At 50.6% G+C, this 19416-nt stretch overlaps 1 protein-coding gene across 1 annotated transcript; it reads right to left on the bottom strand.

Annotated features, from left to right (window-relative positions):
- Adra1d (adrenoceptor alpha 1D) lies at positions 1-18001 on the bottom strand. Its single transcript, XM_048348853.1, has 2 exons — positions 16761-18001; positions 1-608 (listed from the first exon to the last, which is right to left on the bottom strand). Exons 1-2 carry the CDS (start codon positions 17875-17877, stop codon positions 7-9), a joined length of 1719 nt encoding a protein of 572 aa, XP_048204810.1. The 5' UTR covers positions 17878-18001; the 3' UTR covers positions 1-6.
- Positions 18002-19416: the final 1415 nt, after the last annotated feature.

Raw genomic sequence — 19416 nt, 5'->3', positions numbered from 1 at the left:
GAATCCTTAAATATCGGTCTCCCGGAGGTTGCTGTAATCCGCCAAGTCGTAGACCGGGCAGGTGGCGCCCTCGGCCAGATCTTGGGGAACGCTAAGGGACACAGTCTCCACCTCGGAGCGCAGGGCGCCCGTGGGCTCTGCGCGCTGCGCGCCCCCGGCGCGGATCTTGTGGGACAGGCTGGAGACCTTGGCGCGCAGCTGGGTGGTGGGTCTCCGCAGAGGCCCGAGCAGCCTCCACTCGCGGAAGGCGCAGGGAGCTTTTCGACGGCCGGACACGGGAGCTGGAACCTCGTGCGCCCCTGGGGAGCCGGGAGCCGGGGGAGCGGTAAGGGCCAGAGAGGCCCCGGGGGGCGCGGCGCCCGGGCTGGGGATGCAATCGGGGTGGGGGCCGCTGGTCGAGGCTCGCCAGTGATGGCCATAGACCCGCCAGAGGGGCCGGCGGCGGCGACGCCGGCGACACTGGCAACGCAGGAGGCGGAGGAAGGCGCGCTTGAACTCGCGGCTGGAGCAGGGGTAGATGAGCGGGTTTACACAGCTGTTGAAGTAGCCCAGCCAGAAGATAACTTTGAAGACGCCCTCAGATGGCTTCAGCTGTGGGAACAAGGAGCCTGTAGGAACAGAAGAGACCCAAGTTGGTTAGCTGCTGGGGGAGAGGAGAGGCAGAAAGTAGGGGGACTTCCCCGCTCCCCCCTAGCTCTGGCTGAGTCATAGGTTAGGAATTCTCAACGGATCTCCCCACAAGGGATCCCTGATATAAATCAGGAGCTCTGCAAACTTGGACAAATGTTCACACATCTCTACCTGAAATTGAACATTCACTCCACAGAGCATAAGCAACAAAGCAGAGGATTCCACAAAACCACGTGGAATTGCGGTTTGTGTAGACCAAAGCTGGTGCTGCTCCTGCTCATCACGTTTGGTTGCCATGGACTGCTATGAAATATTCTTTATGTTTGTCCCCCATAGTTGGAACCCATAGTCAATAGGATGCGCCATGAGAGCTTTTAATGCTTTGATGTGAAAACACATTTCTTACTTAGTCACAAATTTCATGCAAAAATATTTTGACAACTTTTTAGTTTGCAATCTGTGTGTGTGTGTGTGTGTGTGTGTGTGTGTGTGTGTGTGTGTGTGTGTGTGTGTTGGTTTTATGCTTTCAAAAGCATCGCTTTGGCTGCATAGACATCATCAAATGCCTAAGCCATTCCTAGCACAAAAATGGGGGTAGGAACCCTAGAATTAAGAATTGATCAAGAGTCAGGTACCAGTGCAGTCCTAGATACTCAGGAGGATGAGAACTGAGGCTTGTACTTTGTAGTCATCTTGGGCAGGAAAATCTGTGAGACTTTCATGTCCATATAACTGTCCAAAAAGCTGGATATGGAGCTGTTCCTCATGGTGGAGCACCAGCCTTGAGCAAGAAAGCTAAAAGACCTGAGTTCAAGTAACAGGACTGGCCACACCACATCTCACACACAACACACATACACACACATACACAGAGTTGGCCAAGGCTTGTCCTATGCCAGCCACCATGCTGGGCTCTCTTTCCTGTGGAGCCACAAAACATGGCACTTGCTATCTGGGTAGCAATGTGAAATTACTGAAATGCAGGTAGGCCACGGTCGTGCACATAGGAGAGGGGCTGCAACAGCTTCCAGGTATCTCTGAGGACTTGAAGGATAGGGTGGGGTGGGAGAAGGGCATTATAGGTGGGAGGGACATATTCTATAGGATAAACTCAGAAAACTACATATGGGACAGATGATAGAGGCCCTTAAGTGCTGGGAAGCTCAGCCTTTTTTGTAGGCAGTTAGAATGGTTTTTTTTTTTTAAATCAGGTGAGGGACAGAGCCTAGAGGAAGTCTAGACAAACACAGTGCATGTGGCTGTCAGGCTACAGGCTACAGGACAGAGGGACACACACCAGTGCAAGTGGTCAGGGAGCACTTCTGGGATGGCTCTGTGGCAGAGTACTAGGTAGGATGGTGGGGATGGTGACAAAGGACTTGAGAGCTGTGCCAGGAAGACCCTTCTTCTCCTAACCCTCTCCTCTGCATCCTCATCCTGGACCAGAAGGAAGCTTGTCTCTGAAAAGAATACCAAGTTTTCTTTCTTTCTTTTTATTTTTTTTTGGTGCTGATACTGAGCTTGAATTTAGGGCCTTGAGCTCTAGCTTAGCTTTGCCGCTGAAGGCTGGCACTCTACCACCTGAACCAAGTTGAGAGGCACAGTCTTTCTGTCTCATCTGCCTTGTTTTTGGCAGCAGTAGGTGTGTGTGTGTGTGTGTCCAGGAGCTCCAGCCTGGACACAGGCTGCAGCTATCTCTGAGACCAAGAAAGCCATGGCTGGTCATTGTTCATAAATGATGGAACCTTCTCTCTATCTCTTGTTCCCCCTGGGATATGAATAGGGATATCCACTGAGCAGACAGAGGCACCATACCCCATTCTTTGGCCTGCAGGTTCTTGCATGAAGCCACCTCCACCATGTAGAATCAGTTCCTCATGCTGAGACCTGACTAGGGAGAAGAGGGTCACATGACAGATACCATACAACCTGAGATTTTGGAGTCTTGACCCCACAGCCCTCTATAGCAAACGATTTGGGTACCTAAAGTCTTACTTTCCTTTTCTGTGGATTAGAGACAATAATTCTTTTCTGGATGGAATTTTGTAAAGAGGTATAAATGTCTAGGCTCAACTCTTAGCAGGCTGTCATCAATATTAGGGCTGGGCTAGGGGTGTTGTTTCTTGCTGGATGGAGAACTTGCTTAACATTTAAGAAGCCTTTACAATTCCACATATAGACACTAAATATGGATAAGAAACAACCCAGAACTTGGTGTCTATTCACCTCTTCCTTTTCCCACAGCCCTGGGAGGGAACTTTTTTTGTTTCTTCCTAGTTTAGAGAGTAGTCAGAAACAGTAGCTGAGATGTGGTAGGTTTGGGGGTATGTGTGTGTGTGACTGAAGAAGCAGACAGAGGCTGATTTTCCCTGAAACAGAGGTTGGGCAGTTCCTGGGAATGTGGGGGTCATCACCATGGACCCCAGCATCCAGGAAGGCAGCCCTCAAACTAGCATCCCTCAATGGCTGCTCAGTCAGGGGGAGTGCTGAAAATAACTTTCTGACTCAGGCTACGCTACTTTTATATTTAGCACAGGATGACGCATCAGTGGACTATGCTTTCCAGTGGTTGAGTGCAAAGCTGGCCAAAGGGCACTGTTGCCAGCAGGATTTTGCTTCAGACCGGTGGGCAACACGGCATTTTGTAGTACAGCCTGGGTCCTGTTGTGTTTACAGGACCCAATATTCTAATTTTTGCTCAACTGCCCCATGAGAAGTCTGCTATGAACTGGGAAATCCTTACATGGAATTCAAACGCAGCTTTCCAGCCTCCAAAATTTCCCTGCTGTATCCTGTGATGCATTTATCTTACTTTGGGCTTTCCCAGAGGGCTCTGGGACAAGGACTCAAGTGCAAGTTATTAACTTGGGGATCCATCTAGAGTGGGTGGGAAAAGACAAAGGGGAAGAGACAGTAAGAGATTTACTACCAAGTTAATTATCAATGTGGACAAAAGGGATTTAACTGGGGGAGGGGGGCTCTGAGTGACTGTGCAGAATAAGAACTTCAAAGTTACCTCAGCAATGGGGGGGAGGGAGCTGGGGTTTTTACACACCTTTTTCCATCAGTCATTGGGCTTCGACTCCCTCTGGGGGTTCATTTATTTCTCTCTCATTTCCTGCTTGCTATAGGAGAAGACAACAAAGAGCAAGCCCCTGGGCAAAGTGACACAGGCAGGCACTTAGGTAGAAGTGGGCCCACGTGCTCTGTAGGTCAGAGGACGTGAGTGGGCACTGACAGCCTCTGCCATATTGTGTCTTCTCTGCTTTCTGCCCACTGTGTGCAGAAAACACAGATGTCTGAGCCTTGGGCTCCAGATGCCGCATGCAGCAGCTCCCTAGCGACTTTTCCTGGGTTCTCCCTGCAGATGGCATGTCAGAGGCTCACACTGCCTCTGCCTAGCCTCCACCTCCACCTCCTGGTACACCCTGCCTCACTCCCCGCAGCCTCCTCTCAGTACACTCAGTGGTCCAGAGCCCTTGTAAGGGCTCCCCACTGCAGGCCACGAGTATCAGATATGAATGAGGAGCTGTCCCAATACTGCGAAGCACAGGCATTTGGCTCACAGCAGTACCCTTGTAAAGCTGTCCTGCCCTAGGGACATTAATGAACAAACTTATCAGCTTTTCCTCTGTGAGTTGATCTGAGTTACAGCTGCCAGCTCTATCACAGGTGCCATGATTTGGATAATTTGTCCCCCCAGAGATCCATGTGCTAGAAACTTGATTCTCAGTGTAGTAGTGTTGAGGTCATGAATTATTCTCCCTTTTTCTTTTGGTGCCAGTCCTGGGGCTTGAACTCAGGGTCTGAATACTTTCTCACTTAAGGCTGGTACTCTAATACTTGAGCCATAGCTCTACTTCTGGCTTTTTGCTGGTTAATTGGAGATAAGGATTTCATGGACTTTCTTACCCAGGGCTGTCTTTGAACTGTGATTCTCAGATCTCAGTCTTCTGAGTAGCTAGGATTAGAGGCATGAGCCATTGGTGCCCAGCTAGGTTATGGAATCTTTAGGAGGCGTGGTTCAGTGAGAGATAATTGGGTCACCACTTTTACGTTCATGGATAGATTAATGGTGACTGGTGAGAGTGGTTCAGGTTTGTGTTTCTGAAATTGTACCGCTGAGAAGTCAGCTGTTACCAATTGAGGCCACCCCACACACTTGGTCCTTTGACACAAACCATTGCCTTGTGTTGTGATGTTGCCAGGGGACCTTGCCAAACCTGGACATCACACTGTTTGGAGTTTCTAGCCACCAGACTAGAGCCAAATCAACCTCTTCTTTGCAGGATACTATCATTTTGTGATAGCATCTGCATCTCTCTGGATGTGTATCCGGTCAGATCCCAAGGGGGAAGCCATTCCACCTCTCCCTGAACATACTTAGGGGCTCCAACTCTTCCAGCCTTGCCCTGCCCTTTCTCCTTCTCCTGGGTGATTGATTTCACTTGCTGCACCATAAAGAGGGCAGAGGCCACAGAGTCTCCATGCCCTACCCTAACTGGCCCTGTGAAGGCGGGATAGTTCTGAAGCAAACTGTGATTAACGACCTCTTTTGGCATCACCAAAAGGGAACTTGTTCTTGGCAGACCATCAGAATTCACAGCCATCCTTGCACATAACTTGTAGGCAACCATGAAATAAACAGGCTCACCCCAGCCGCCCTCCTCTGCCCCTCACGAATGACTTCTATCCCCAGTTTGCCATCCTGTCTGGCGGAAAGATAAAGAAGAGCTAAGAAGACTTCAATCTTCCAATACCCAGGGATATTCCCACCAATGGGGTTAGGAGAGAAAAAAATTCCATTTGCAGACTCCCTCCTGACCCCCTAGTTCTCTAGCTGTTTACTCAGGGGCTCTGACCCTGGGGTGTGAAGCCCCTTCCTAAGGGAGGCTGGCTGTCAGCCCCCTGGCAACCCTACTGTGACACTAGAGACACTTGAGCTGAGACCTGAGGACCCTGTAAGGAGTTAGCCATGGATCCATGGAAGAAAAAAAACATTCATTCCAGACAGAAGCATAGGCATCAGCAAGGGTCCTGAGGCAGCAAGGTACCTGACAAATTGGAGGGACAGCCACGAAGTCAAGATGGCTATGAAGAAAGAGGGGAGGGGAGAGCAGTAAGCATTAAGGACACTTTTCAGACCTCACACATCTGGAGAGGACCTGGAAGGGGCTGTGGAGCCAGAGGGAGAAAGCCTAATCTCTTGGATTCCTTGCACTGCTAGTTTTCCATGGCAAGGGATGCTGGACAGTGTCCTCTTGCTTGAGATGGATCAAGAATCGTTCAGGAGCTGTGCCCTCAGGATCCTTAAGTTCCTTGGGGTTGACAGAGACTCATGGCCTGGCCTTGGATACCCTCATGCAGCTGCAGGAGTGTGTAGGGAGGAGCAACCCCGGGAACTCAGAGGCTGCCTGTGGGCATGTTGGGGAGAGAGGCCAGAGGCTCAACTCCTAAAGGGCAGGTACTAGATCCTACCCTTTCCTCTCAACTTGTTTGGGGTTTGGGGTAAGAGCTTTGTGCTTACTGTGAATATGCAGATGCTGGAGCCACACCTCCGGCTTTCCTCCCCTGGCTCTTTAATTCCTGTATCCTCTTTGTTGTCCTATCTTCATTGTTCTTTCCTAATCCTAATCTGTGGTCTTAGAACAGAGTGGCCAGAACTGCAGTTCTGCATAATGTCCCTCCAGTTCAGCCAAGCAGGACCCTGATCCATGAAGGAACCTCTCAGCCTTAAGTCACATTGACACAGGGCTCCTGGGTGTGAACAGAGCAGCACTTCTGTCAGAGAGAGAAGGCCTCAGGCAAAGGCCATTGTGTGCGAGCCAGCACTGAGTTTCCTGGACACTGCCAGGTCCCTGTTCTCCTGTGTCTCTCCTTTCCACCAAGAGGAAAAGCAAATATTCCTCTCCCCCATAGGACAAACAGTAGAGCAGCACTCGTGTAGGCTGGAGATGGGACTTTTGAGACACAGCCTGAAGGACTCTGGGGGTTTACTGGGGTCTGTAAGAGGATCAGGCCATGCAGGAAGTAGTCATGTTCTTCTGTGCCAGTGCTCAGAAATAGGGTAAGATAAGGGCAGGAGAAAGCCAGACCTTGAGCCCGAGGAATGTGTGCAGGGACTGACTCCTAGTATGAGATTTAAAACTAAAAACATGGATGCTGATTGACCCTTAACCTTGGCCTCAATCCAGTCCTGACTCAGGCAAGAAGTCACTAGGACGCTGGGACCAAAGTGTTTGAGTTCCAATTTCTGACACTTGGGAGCTGGGGGAGCAGGGAAGGGGGAGGGTGGGAAGGGGGAGAAGGGAGGAGGAATTGCGTTAGTCCACTTCCCTATATCAGTTTTGTCATTTGTGTAGTGGATTTGATTGCAGCTACCTCATAGGACTTTTAGGAGGATAAATTTCTGTTAGATGAATGAACAGTGCTGGGCACATAGTATGTGCTCACTGATTAGTCATTAAGATGGGACAGTGGGAATGGTAAGATGAAACAGTCAGAAGGTGAGAGTGACTGGTTTGAGTGAGGAAGCAGGAACAAGGCTGATGCTCAGGCTCCTGGCCTGGAGTCCAGAGGATGAACAAAGATGTCATCTGCCTATGTGGGGAAGACAGGGTGAGTGACAGGCTTAAGGAGTAGAGAATCATATATGCATGGGTACCGAGGGTCTACTGTAGGTAGAAGGGGAGAAGGATCAGAGTGAGAGGGTAAGGAGGTGGTGAGGGCAAAGAGAGCATTGGGTTGAGGGGAGAATCTTTAAATATATTCTACCCAAGAAGGAAAAAAAGAGTAAAAACAACAGAAATTCTAAACATGTCTATATGCTGTGCATAGGGGCCAAGGAGAGGTAGACAGTGGGCAGGGAGAACCCCTTAGAAGGAAAGAGCTTTGAGAAAGTCAGAGCTGATAGGGAATAATCAGGACTTCTGGGAGAGACCCTGAGGGCTGCCCCTATGCAGAGGCCTGACTTAGAAAGTGTGTTTCTTCTTTAGTAAATGCTCAGCTGTACATTATACAGGTGTACAAATGCTCAGGTGTACATTGGCTCATGGAAGTTGATCATTCAGTTTTCAAGCTGGTCTATGCTTTCCTGACAGCTTGAAGTTGAACATGGTAGGAGTGTTTCCACCATGGAAGTGGGCAGTAGCTGAAAACCATCCTGGAGCTGACTGATAAGCACAGCATACCACTGGGATCCCTTATGGAGGAATGGCTCAATTCAGAGTTTAGGGCTCACAGAAGCAAGCAGAGAGCGTTAAAGATGGCCAGGCTGAAGAGAGGTTGAACTAATGGGGCAAAGGACTAGCTGGTAGGTGATCAGGCACAGCAAGGTGAAGGCTTGGTTGAGGCTGGGATCAATGAGCAGGTGCAATGGGAGCTGAAGGATGGCAGAAGATGGGCTCAGGTGCAGAGATGTATGGAGGTCTGGAGGGAAGGGAAATCAAGGTGGGTATGTGAGTTCTGGCATGGCCCTGGGAGGAGGAGAAGGAGGAGGAGGGGGAAGAGCCATACAGTCTGGAGGCCAAGATATCTTCATGGGTCAGCTTCACTGATGATCAGACCAGGGATGAAAATGGAGGATAAATCATGTGACTACAAATACTCAGGTCTTTACGAGTGAGGCAGAGTGCTCAAAGATTCACTGCCTGGGACAAACATCTCTGTAGGGGTTGGCAGATGACAGGGGAAGGAGGAATCTGTGACCAAAGACAAAAGTCCATTCCCATCATGAGTGTATTTTTTCCTTTACAAAAAAGAAATCCATTTCCTAGTGACCAATTCAATATCAACCAACAACTGAGAGCTCAGAGTATGTTTTTTCACCTGTCATTTTCCAGAGCATTTTAGACCAGAACATTTTAATGAAATGGTTAATTCCAGGGCAGAAAAAAAGCTACAGGTGGAGCCTGAAATGTCCCATCAGACCAGAAAACAAGGAAATGCTCGAGATTCTCTGGATCATGCCAGAGGTCTTGGAGCCAACTTGAAAGACTGCCCAGTGGCAAGCCAAAAATGGTGATGTCACTAAGGTTGTAGAATAGCAAAAACGAACCTAAAACCATCTAAAACTCATGATAGTATCATGGTACTAAACCAACTCCATTGGTCACCCTCAGAAAGGATGCTGGAGAAGTGACTTCTCTTCTGGTAAATAAGGAAGAACACAGAGCAATCGCTCCTGTCTTTCCAGTAGACATGATTCAACCCAATAGGGTTGAGTTCATTTTAGAATTCTAATGAATAATAGAAGAAGAAGAGTGGCAGAATTAGAAAAATCATTACTCCAAGCTCCAATTATATGGTCAGTAAGTTCCTAAAGCCATGCGCAGGTGACTCATGCCTGTAATCCTAGCTACTCAGGAGGCTGAGATCCGAGGATCATAGTTCAAAGCCAGCCTGGGAAGGAAAGTCCATGAGATTTGTATCTGCAATTAGCCATCAGCAAACCTAAAGTGGCTCAGGAACAGTGCTCAAGCCCTGGGTTCAAGCCCCACTACTCACTACTGACCCCCTCCCCTAAAGTCCTAGAGTAAGCAGGTGAAAGGGTAGGAACTCACTTCACAATAGAAAATGCTTATTCAAACAACCAGTCTTGAGTCTTATCAAAGTTAGAGGAAGTACAGGCTATAACAGAAGGCCATATTAAATGGCACTGTGGGGATGAAAACTCCAGATTGAGGTATACTCCTGGAGATAAGTAATCTTTTTTTTTTAAGGAGGGTTTATCGATTAAAGAAACTCTAGGAGGTAAATAGACGGCATGCAATGGTTGCACCTGCTTTTGAATCCTGAGTCAGGCTAAGTAAAAGTTTATAAAGCAGTTGGCTACCTTTCAATACTAATTCAGTATGTGATGATATTCAATTATTTTAATGTGTTATAGTGGATTGTAGCTTTTAAAGCATCCTCATCTTTTAGAAATACACACTAAAATTTTTGCTGATAAAGTTATAGAGTGTCAGAAACTTTCCTCAAGTAATCACCAGTGGTGGGAACGTGTGTGAAGACTGGGATGAATGAATGTGAGCCTTTCATTGAAGATGGGCCATAGGTCCATGGGAGCTCATTATACTATTCTCTCTATTTATACATGTGTTTGAAATGCTTTATAAAAAGTTGACCACCCCCACCAAAGAACCATGACTCATGCTTATTCATAACAGTCATTTGATAAATGTTAGATGTTATGCTTAAATGATTGTTCTGGGGTCACATAAATGGAGGGTCACCCTCCAACCCATCGATAGTAGGGATAACAGAAGGATGTTACATGAGCAAAATCATCCAGTCACCACCCAAATACTGCATGACTCCACTTATGCAAAGTACCCAAGATGGACAAGATTGTGGAGGCAGAATAGAATGGTGGCTGCTTAATTCCTCAACGGGAGTGGTGAAAGCTGCCCTGCAGCTCAGTCATATAATTAAGTTCTAGAGATACGTTGTACAACATTGTGTGCTATGCAGGCATGGACAAGGGACTTAACGCCAAGTGTTCTGCAGGCGTTTGAGCTAGAGGACAATTATGCCATTCCTGGGAACTGCCAGAGAGCATGCCCACATCTTCCCCTGCCTCTGCAGACTCTAGCAGGAGCTGATAACTCTGTGTAGTTCAGTCCCTCTGGCAAGTGGCCAACTAAAACACCCCTGCCTCAGTTACCTTTCTGACTTCATCACCAACGTATGCTTTCCATTCTAGAAACCAGGTTCTTAGCCTGGCTCCTAGCCTCCCTCTTGCCTCCTCTGTTGCTCTTAGTAAAGCAAATCCAGTCATATTTAGAAGTGTGTACATCTTAAGTGTATAGCCTGAGGACTTTACATTTGCACACATCAATGTGATCTCTGCCCAGAGCAAGATATAGAACACCCCCAGCTCCGCAGAAGATTCTAGCACCCACTTCCAGCTGGTGCACCCTTCCCCCACAGACACTTGCTATCCTTATTTTTATTGTCTTTGTTCTGTTTTTGTCTATTTTGGAACTTTGTGTACAAAGAACCATATGGCACATACATTTAAAAATTCCAATCTGGCTTATTCTTCCCAGTAGAATATCTGAGAAATTCATGTACATGGTGTGAGTTGGTGGCATGTTATTTTTCCTTGCTGTGCAGTAGTCCAGCCTATGAACATACAGTTTGTTTTTGTTTATCCTTCTGTGAATGACTTTTGACTCATCTTTCTATAGGTGGCATGGCACAACATTATAGCTGTCCCAAAGCAGGGGACCCTAACAACACGGCTACTCTTCTGTGTTTACATAGTAACTTCTCTTTGCTTTTACAGTTTGTGATGTATATTAAATACTGACAAGTGCAGTGCATGTGAGGGAGATGTATATACATTGTTGGGGGAGCATGTGGACATTGAACTGTCTGGGTAGTGTGCTGTATCACAGAGGCAGAGAGAAAGAAAGAAAGAAAGAAAGAAAGAAAGAAAGAAAGAAAGAAAGAAAGAAAGAAAGAAAGAAAGAAAGAAAGAAGGAAGGAAGGAAGGAAGGAAGGAAGGAAGGAAGGAAGGAAGGAAGGAAAGAAGAGAGAGAGAGAGGAGAGAAGGACGGGGTCAAGTATTGTTCATTCATAGCGGTGTCAGTCACAGCACATTGAATGTATTGTCCAGAGACTTCTCATATCTTCTGGACAGCTTGAACTCCTTGAGGGGCATTAAGCAGGGCCTCTGGTTCTGAGTCTTTGGGGGTACCATGGGTAATGGCATTCAAAGATCAGTGATGGGGGCTGTGGTTGTACGTTGGTGGTAGAGCACTGGTCTAGCCCAATAAGGCCCAGCATTTCATTCCCAGTACCAAAAAATAAAACAAGGTTGCAGAGGCCAGGATGCTTGGTGATCTTCCCAGTGAAAGAGGAGCCTGGGGAATATGTCAGTGGTTGCCCTGGTTATCAGACATGGCCAGGGGTAGGGCCGGTGGTGGTGGTGGTGGTGGTGGTGGTGGTGGTGGTGTGTGTGTGTGTGTGTGTGTGTGTGTGTGTGTTGTCAGAGGTCACCTCTAGGCTTGACTGGGCACTTGCCAGGCAGTTTAAGAGCCAAATGTAGCAAGATGTCTCTGCTACGAGGACATCAAGGTGAAATGTGGCCTCTGGAGGGTCCTGCAGGGTGAAGGAAGCCTTGTGGCAGATGGGTGCTCAGCAGGAGCAGGGGTTCCCCATCCCTTCTGTTTCTCTCTAGCATGCAGGGAAAGTGACCTGGTTGTCTGTACCAGGCAGCTGGCCCAGGTCTCTGGAAGTGAGGGGACTCAGGCACCAAGTGTCCTAGGGGAAGAAGCCTGTCTGTCCCTCCCAGTGCTGCAGCCCCACACTGGCTGTGCCCTCCTATCCTGTGGAGGGGGTAGCTTCTGGAGTGTCCCAGAAGCGGCTCTGACTGCTGTCTCTCTCTCCCATGCACACTGCAGGTCTGGGTTGTTGCAGATACCAGGCTTCAGGCTTCAGGCTTCCTGTAAGTGGGGATCGTTTTTTTTTTATTTTTTTTTTTTTACAGCTTCCTGTGATTTTCCATGGCACCCAGCCCCCTGCCAGCTTGCTGAAGCCAAGGGCACGTGTCTGTCCTAAGTAGGCCTGCCAAGAACCCCTCCTCCACAGGCCCCACAGATTGGTGTCTGTACACTCTTCTGGAATGCCTTTGCCAATAAAAGGGGAGCACTTACTCATAGTCACATGGGTCACCAGGCTCAAAGTGGGACTGTCCTGGTCACTGTGCATGGAGTGGATGCTCAGCTGGGTATTAGTAGGGAAGACTGAGCTGCAGAGGTGGGGGAAGTCTCTCACCAGGGCAAGGGCTGTTTCGGGTGTCTACAAGCAGCTCTGGCATCAGCATCCCTCATCATTTGCTGCCTGGAATCATTGTGTCACACATGTGACATCTAAGGTTTCCATTGCAGGACCCTCTGCCTGACTCTGGGAACACATGCCCTCTAGCTGTTCCTTCTGGGGAAAATGGGGCATCCAGAAATGTAGGGGATGATCTCAGCCCCTTGGGCCCCCTTCTAGGCTTTCAGGTACTTGATGCCTGTATCCCCAAGGACTCTCTCAATTTCAGAGCATCCATTGGTAGTGTTGCTCCATAGCATTTCAGGTTTTTTTTTTAAAATTATGTATTCCAGGCTGACTTTAATTCACAATCCTCTTGCCTCAGCCTCCTAAATGCAGCAATTCCAGAGTCTCTCACCTGGCCAGCCTTTCAGGGTTTTACAGGTACAGTCCATGGTCCACTATGCCAATATATCTCTGAGACATAAGGCCTTTCTTGCTCTAGGACTCTTGCTACTCTGGGCTCCTAAGCCTGCTCATCAGCCACAGTCTGTGCAATACTATTGCTTCTACTTGGCTTTGCGTGTGGAGGTGAGAATGAGGGCAGGGTGGTCAGCTTGGCAGTCCCTCAGGTGCTGGTTCTTGCTGGGTGCCTTCATTCAATGCTTTGTAGTGTCATGAGCCACACCCTGCCCCTTCCCAGCCCCTCCGTCTCTGGTATTTGCTATGTCTGATGTGGTCACCTGCACCTGGGAGGAGAGAGGGGCCACCGTTTGCAAGTGATAACCTCCTCCCTCACTGCCTCCTTCTCTGCTTCCTCCTCTGATTCTTTCCAGGCAAGTGCTTGTAAGGGTCCACCCTAGCTCTCTCTTCTCTTTTCCCTCCACTCTCTTTCTGGGAGACTACACCCAATGCTCCCATAAAGCTCTCCCATTCTTTTGTTTTTGTCAGTGGTTGGGCTTGAACTCAGGGCCTGAGTGCTGTCCCAAGGCTAGTGCTCTACCACTTGGAGCTCCAGCTCCACTTCTGGTTTTCTGGTGCTTAATTGGAGATGAGAATCTCACAGACTTTCTTGCTCAGGCTGACTGTCGTCCGATCTTCCTGAGATAGGATTACAGGGGTGAGCCACCAGCACCTAGCAAAGCTATCCCAGCCTTAACATCTGTATCCAAACTTCTTGCAGCAGCCTCCACCCCCCATCACATACCTGGCACCAGTGGGCCAAGATATGCCAACATTCCCTACAAAGGGTCGCTGTTCAGAATATTTCTGGTTCCTTCAAAGGCATCTTCCTGGCTCCTAGGCTTGGACGGGGGTGGGGCTGTGAGGACTTCCTGGCCACTTTCCTTCCTCCACACCTTCTAGGCCACCCCTGTTCTCACAACAGCTTCTCCTCTCCTATTTGCCCTCCGGGACTCAGGGGGAGATTGGAATATTCTGTTTCCTTGCTTGGCCTCTGTCCTGTTTGTTCATTATTGCCAAGTTCATTCAGTTCTGCTCCACCAACATCCCTGAACTCTGGGGCATTCATCTTGAATGTCCGGTTTGATAATTTTACATATGCCTACATCACTGGAATTCTTGCCTGGTGCACAATGTGCAAGGTCTTTAAGGGCCCCATGGCAAGTGTAAGGAACAACAGAGATGTTAGGATTGAGAAACAGCAGGGCATGCCAGCACAGGGCAAAGGTCATGGACATTTAGGAATGTTTTTCTGGAAGATGATGACCCGGAGCTCACAAAACAGTAGTAGCCTTTTGCACTGTTGCTTGTAACAGGAAAGAAAAGAAAACAAACATTCAAGCTACCAAAAGACACTCTCAAGACATATGACGGCTAAATGGCCTAACACTGGATATATTTCAAGGACATAATGTTGGGCGGAAAAGGCAAAGTGAACAGCGATATGTATGGCAAATGCAGTAAGCCCTATAGGAAGCAATGCTATACTTTGTTATGAATACAGATGTTTGTGGCGAGAGAGGAAACAAATCCGGGGAGGTGAGAAATGCCAGATTTACTGCTGGGGAGGCAGGGGGAGAAAGAGGAAGGATGGAGGAGGGCACTGAGCAGCAGCTGTGCTCTAGTTCCTTGAAAGGAACAAGGGGAAGGGATCTAAGGCAAAGATGGCAGAACATTCACATCTGTTCAGTAAGAGCAATTATGAGTTCATGAGTGCTTGTCATATTATTTTTCCTCATTTCTGCATTATTCTGTAAGTAAAAATTTAAAAGACATTAAAAGAAAAAAGTTAAAAGGGAGATGGCATTTTATAGACAGACTGAGCCAAATCCCTACAGGAGTTTCTATGCAACAGGGCACAGGGGGACAACGAGATTCTGCAATCAGGGCACAGGTGGGCAAGTCCAGAGAAGGGTGTGGGAGCAAGCTGGGAGAGCTAAGTCCTGGGTGAAAGGGTGGATATCTAAAGATGGGGAAGGACACATGCCACTTCTTCCCTACCCTCTCACTACTTTTTGTCTCTTCCTCTAAGTATGTTGTTTTTAGAACATTACTTGCCTCATCCCACAGTTGGCTGGATAATTGATTGGCTGGGTGATTATCAAATAGTGGGATTCATTCATTCCCGAGCCTGAGCTTGGGCACAGTGTATATAGCACTCATATCTATGCACAGAAACTCTCTGGATCTCACAAGAGCCTTGTGTGACAGCATTGCCACCTTCACCATCACCCCTATTTATGGACACAGAAACATAAGCATAAAGAGGTGAAAGTACTTGCCAGAAGTTACACAACTAGTAAGAAACAGAACTAGGATTTGAACCCAGGTTGGCTAGCACCAGAGCCTGGACCCTCACTGTAGTATTCCATTGCATCTCATATGCCAGCACTATGCTAAGTGCTGTGGGGTCAGTAACACCACAGTTGAGGAAGCCCTGCCTTCACAGAGCTTCAGGGTCGATGGGGGATCCAAACACCAAAGCAAGTGGCATGCCCAGTTGGAATTATGATGGATGATATGGTGAAGACAAGCTTTATGCTTCAAGGGAGAGAATAGGGAGGATGCGATGGAGACTCATAGCTCCAAAAAGAAGAGACATTTTACCAGAGATCTAAAGGATAGAAAATTGACCAAGAGGGATTGAAGGCAGCGTAGTTAAGGAAGATAAAGTGCAAAGGCTCAGAGACAGGCCTGGGTTTGGCAAGGAACTGAGAGAAGGTCAGAGGGATATGCAGTGAGCAGGGGCAGGACAGAGTGTGAAAGCGTGGGCCATTTCATGAGGGAGATGTCATATCTGAGATTGCCATGCTTCATGCCTGGCTCCAGTGTAGATACTCAAACGAATCCATTTTGGTTTGAATAATAATGGATTTGAAGGCCACTGTCTTTAGGCCACGGCAGAATTTGGATTTCATGCTCAGGGCAGTAGGTGATTGACACCTCTAATTTATAATGTATAAAGGTCACTGTGGCTGCTGTGTGGAGAGGGAGTAGGAGGGAGGCCCTTGTCTCTCCCCTGACTCAGTCTCACAAGGTGCAAGAAACCAGGTGGGGGTGGGGTTGGGAGGGGGGAGGCAGGGGAGGCCTTACTCTGGTCATTGGAGTTGCATCCCTGGGCAAAGTGACTCAGGACAAATATCCCCAGAGACACTGTTCCCTTCGGCCCCTCTATGCTGGTACACCCCTAGGCCTTGCTCCAGAGCTTTCAAGAGAGGCCACAAGGGGTGGGAGGAAGCCCTTGAGCACAGCTGCCCACCTCCCAAGACAGCAGGGCAACTTGTGCCAGAAATAGGAACGTTCCCACGCACAGTTAGAGGATACAGTAGATGTATAGATGATTAACAATGTCAACTACTCATTTGATAACTTGCCTTTCTTTCTCACCCCCACCTTTCCTCCAGTCCCTTCAAGAGGAGATTTCAGAAGTGAGATAACCAGCTAGGCCAGCTGGCTGTACACTGGAAAAAGCAGTGGTTTTGTATTCTAGCTGAGGTACAAATTGACTGGCCAGGGTTTGCTGCCCACGAGCGAATGAATAAAGCATGGGTCCACCCACTCTATGCACCTGCTTCTGGGGGTGGCATAAGTAGGGGGGTCACATACTCTGCTGACCACATACTCTATGCAGATATTTGCCCAGATTTCCATGGAATTTATAGTCAGGGTGTGGGGACATAAACCAGAGTTTGTAATAGAAACAGAAAGGGAAAGACAGAAAAGTTGGACCCCCGGAACAAACAAAACTTGCAAGTACCCAAGGGCTTCTCATTGTCCTTCTGCAAAGTGAGATGGCTACATTAACCTTGCATGGTCAGGTGGAGAGCCACCTAAGTTTGCCAGAAAGACACAACCATAAGCTTCCCTTCCTGGGGATGGTTGGATGGGGGGGGGGGGTCACTCACCCAGGGGCAGCACGAAGAAGAAGGGGAACCAGCAGAGCACAAAGACACCCACGACGATGGCCAGCGTCTTGGCTGCTTTCTTCTCTCGGGAGAACTTGAGCAGGCGCACGGAGAGCGAGCTTCGGAAGGTGTGGCCCTTGGTGCTCCGGGTCCCAGGTGCCCCGTCGGAGGTGCCCGCGGCTGCGCCGCGACAGTGGATGCGAAGCACCACCTCGGAGGCCTTGCCCCGCTCGCGCTTGACCCCCGCCTCGAGGCTGCGCGTGGTGCTGCGCGCCACCACGTACACGCGGCAATACATGACCACGATGACGGCCATGGGCAAGTAGAAGGAACACACGGAGGAGAAGACGGCGTAGCCTGCCTCCTCCGTGATGCCGCAGAAGCGCTCATCGGGGGGCACTGGCTCCTTCCAGCCCAGCAGCGGCCCCACCGACACCACCAGGGCCACCACCCAGAGCAGCGCCAGGATGGCGGCCGCCTTGCGCTCCGTCATGATGGCTGGGTACTTGAGCGAGTGGCGCACGCCCACGTAGCGGTCCACCGAGATGGTGCAGAGGCTGAGGATGGAGGCCGTGCAGCACAGCACGTCCACCGCGGCCCACACGTCGCAGAAAGCCCTGCCAAAGGCCCAGAAGCCCAGCACCTCCATAGTGGCCGAGAAGGGCAGCACGGTGGCGCTCAGCAGCAGGTCGGCCACGGCCAGGTTCACGATGAAATAGTTGGTGACCGTCTGCAGGTGGCGATTGCAGGCCACCGAGAGGATGACAAGCAGGTTGCCCGCCACCGCGGTGAGGATGAACGCGGCCAGAAACACGCCCACACCCACGCCCTGCGCACTCACCACCAGCCCCCCGACGGCCGCCGTGCCATTCACCTCGCCCCCCGGGCCCGCGGCGCCCCCCGGCTCCGCAGCCGAGCTCTGGTTGTCCTCGCCGCTGCCCGAGCCCACCACGCCGCCGCCGCCTCCCGTGGTCCCCGGCACGCCGCCCACCGCCGGGCCCTCCGGGGCGACCGTGCCACCCGCGCCGCCCCCGCTGCCGCCCGCGCTGGAGCCCGGGGCGCTGCTGTCCGGGCGGGGTCCCTCGAAAGTGACACTCAGGAGGTCGCGGAAAGTCATCTCAACACGTCGCAGCCGTCGGGGGTCGGGCTGGGATGCAGGATGGACGGCTAGCCAGGAGCGGGCCAGCGGGCATAGCCGCCGGGCTCCGGGTCCCCTCGGGGGTCCTGCCCAAGTTGCTGTGACGCGGAGAGAGCGGACTTGCAAAGCTCGGGAGGTAAGCCGCGGGGCTCCCCCAAAATGCCAGCCGCCCAGCGAGCGGGGAAGCGAAGACCCGGGGCCGGCGATGGCACGCCGCTTTCTGAGCGGGTGGCCAGGCGAGCCGGCAAAGCGGCGGCTCCGGGACCTGGCGGTGCAGGCGGCGGCCACTGCGGCGCTCCCAACTCCGCGCGGGGGGCGGGACGGAGGAGGGGCAGCGCGGGGAGGGAGGAGGGGGCGGCGGGCTCCCAGGGAGGGGGCGCCACAATCCCGGGGAGAAGGAGAGCTGAACCCAGGGCGAGCGGGTGTGCGGCGGGGACCCGAGCGCGCACCGACCCCTCTTCGGCCACCTTGTGCCTCCTGCTTGCTGATGCTCACGGATCTCCCTGTGCCCTCGCCGTGCCCTCGCCCTTCGAGCTCCCTGCTGCTCCTCTCCTGGTCTCCTCCCCCTTTGCCTTCGGCTGCATCCCTTTTCCTCCTGCCCTCTCTCTGGTCCTCAGGTCACTCTCTGGGCTGCCCTTGGGTGCACGGAGTTTAGAAGGTGCGATTTCAGGGTCCCCGGGCTCCCGGCTCCCGCCGCCAGAGAGCAGCAGGCACCCGAGATGGAGATCTGCGGACTGCGGACGGGGAGAATGCAGAGCAGCGGGGAGATTGCCTGATGGGTTTGACACATCTCCATACTCTCAGGTCACTGGCCAGGTCAGGGTCTCCATTACCTCCACCCAGTGAGATGGGGTGGAGGGCCCGTGAAGGGATCAGAAGCCGGTTACTGGCCTGAGTTACAGCAAGCACAGAAACCAGGCTGTGTGGATACAGCCCTAGAGCTTTGCCCACAACACAATCATCTACAAAATACCAACTTTTGCACTGTTACTCTACTCCATATCAGATGTCAGTATAAATCATCTTATTGCTACTCTAAATACTCAGGGGAGGGAGGGCTTAAGTGCTGGAGGGTGGGAAAGGTCATTTGGCAGGGAGGGAAGAGAGAAAGAAGTCTGGCTCCAAATATCCAGGCTCCACCCTTATTGGCTGTTGGGTCTCTCTGTGCCTCAGTTCCTCATCTCTGAAATGAGAAGCAAGAGTAGTGTCTATCTCATACTGTGGGGATTACAGAAATTAACCTGCTTTAAGAGCAGTGTCTCCTGCATTTCTTAGCTGAGTGAGGCTTGGCAGGGCAGCTGCTGATGAGAGAGGACAGAGGGCAGAGGGGGGTGTCCTCTGGTATGAAGGAAGGACACAGACAGGAGGAGGAATCCAGAGGGAACATCTCCCACACACAGCAGGAGAAGTAAGGAGAGGCAATAGACCATTTGCTTAGCCAACATAAAGAACACTATTGCAGTCACTGTGCTGGACATATGAGTGACTGAGCGATGGAAGAAAGAGGGACTGCAGGGA

This window comes from Perognathus longimembris, chromosome 6 (genome assembly GCF_023159225.1).
Source record: "Perognathus longimembris pacificus isolate PPM17 chromosome 6, ASM2315922v1, whole genome shotgun sequence".
Lineage (NCBI taxonomy): Eukaryota > Metazoa > Chordata > Mammalia > Rodentia > Heteromyidae > Perognathus > Perognathus longimembris.
This window is presented reverse-complemented; position numbering and strand designations above follow the sequence as displayed.

Coding starts and splice junctions, on each gene's coding strand:
- Adra1d (XM_048348853.1), bottom strand. CDS start 17,877: ATGACTTTCCGCGACCTCCTGAGTGTCACTTTCGAGGGACCCCGCCCG. Junction 609..16,760: donor CTTCTTCGTGCTGCCCCTGG/GTGAGTGACCCC, acceptor CTGTTCCTACAG/GCTCCTTGTTCCCACAGCTG.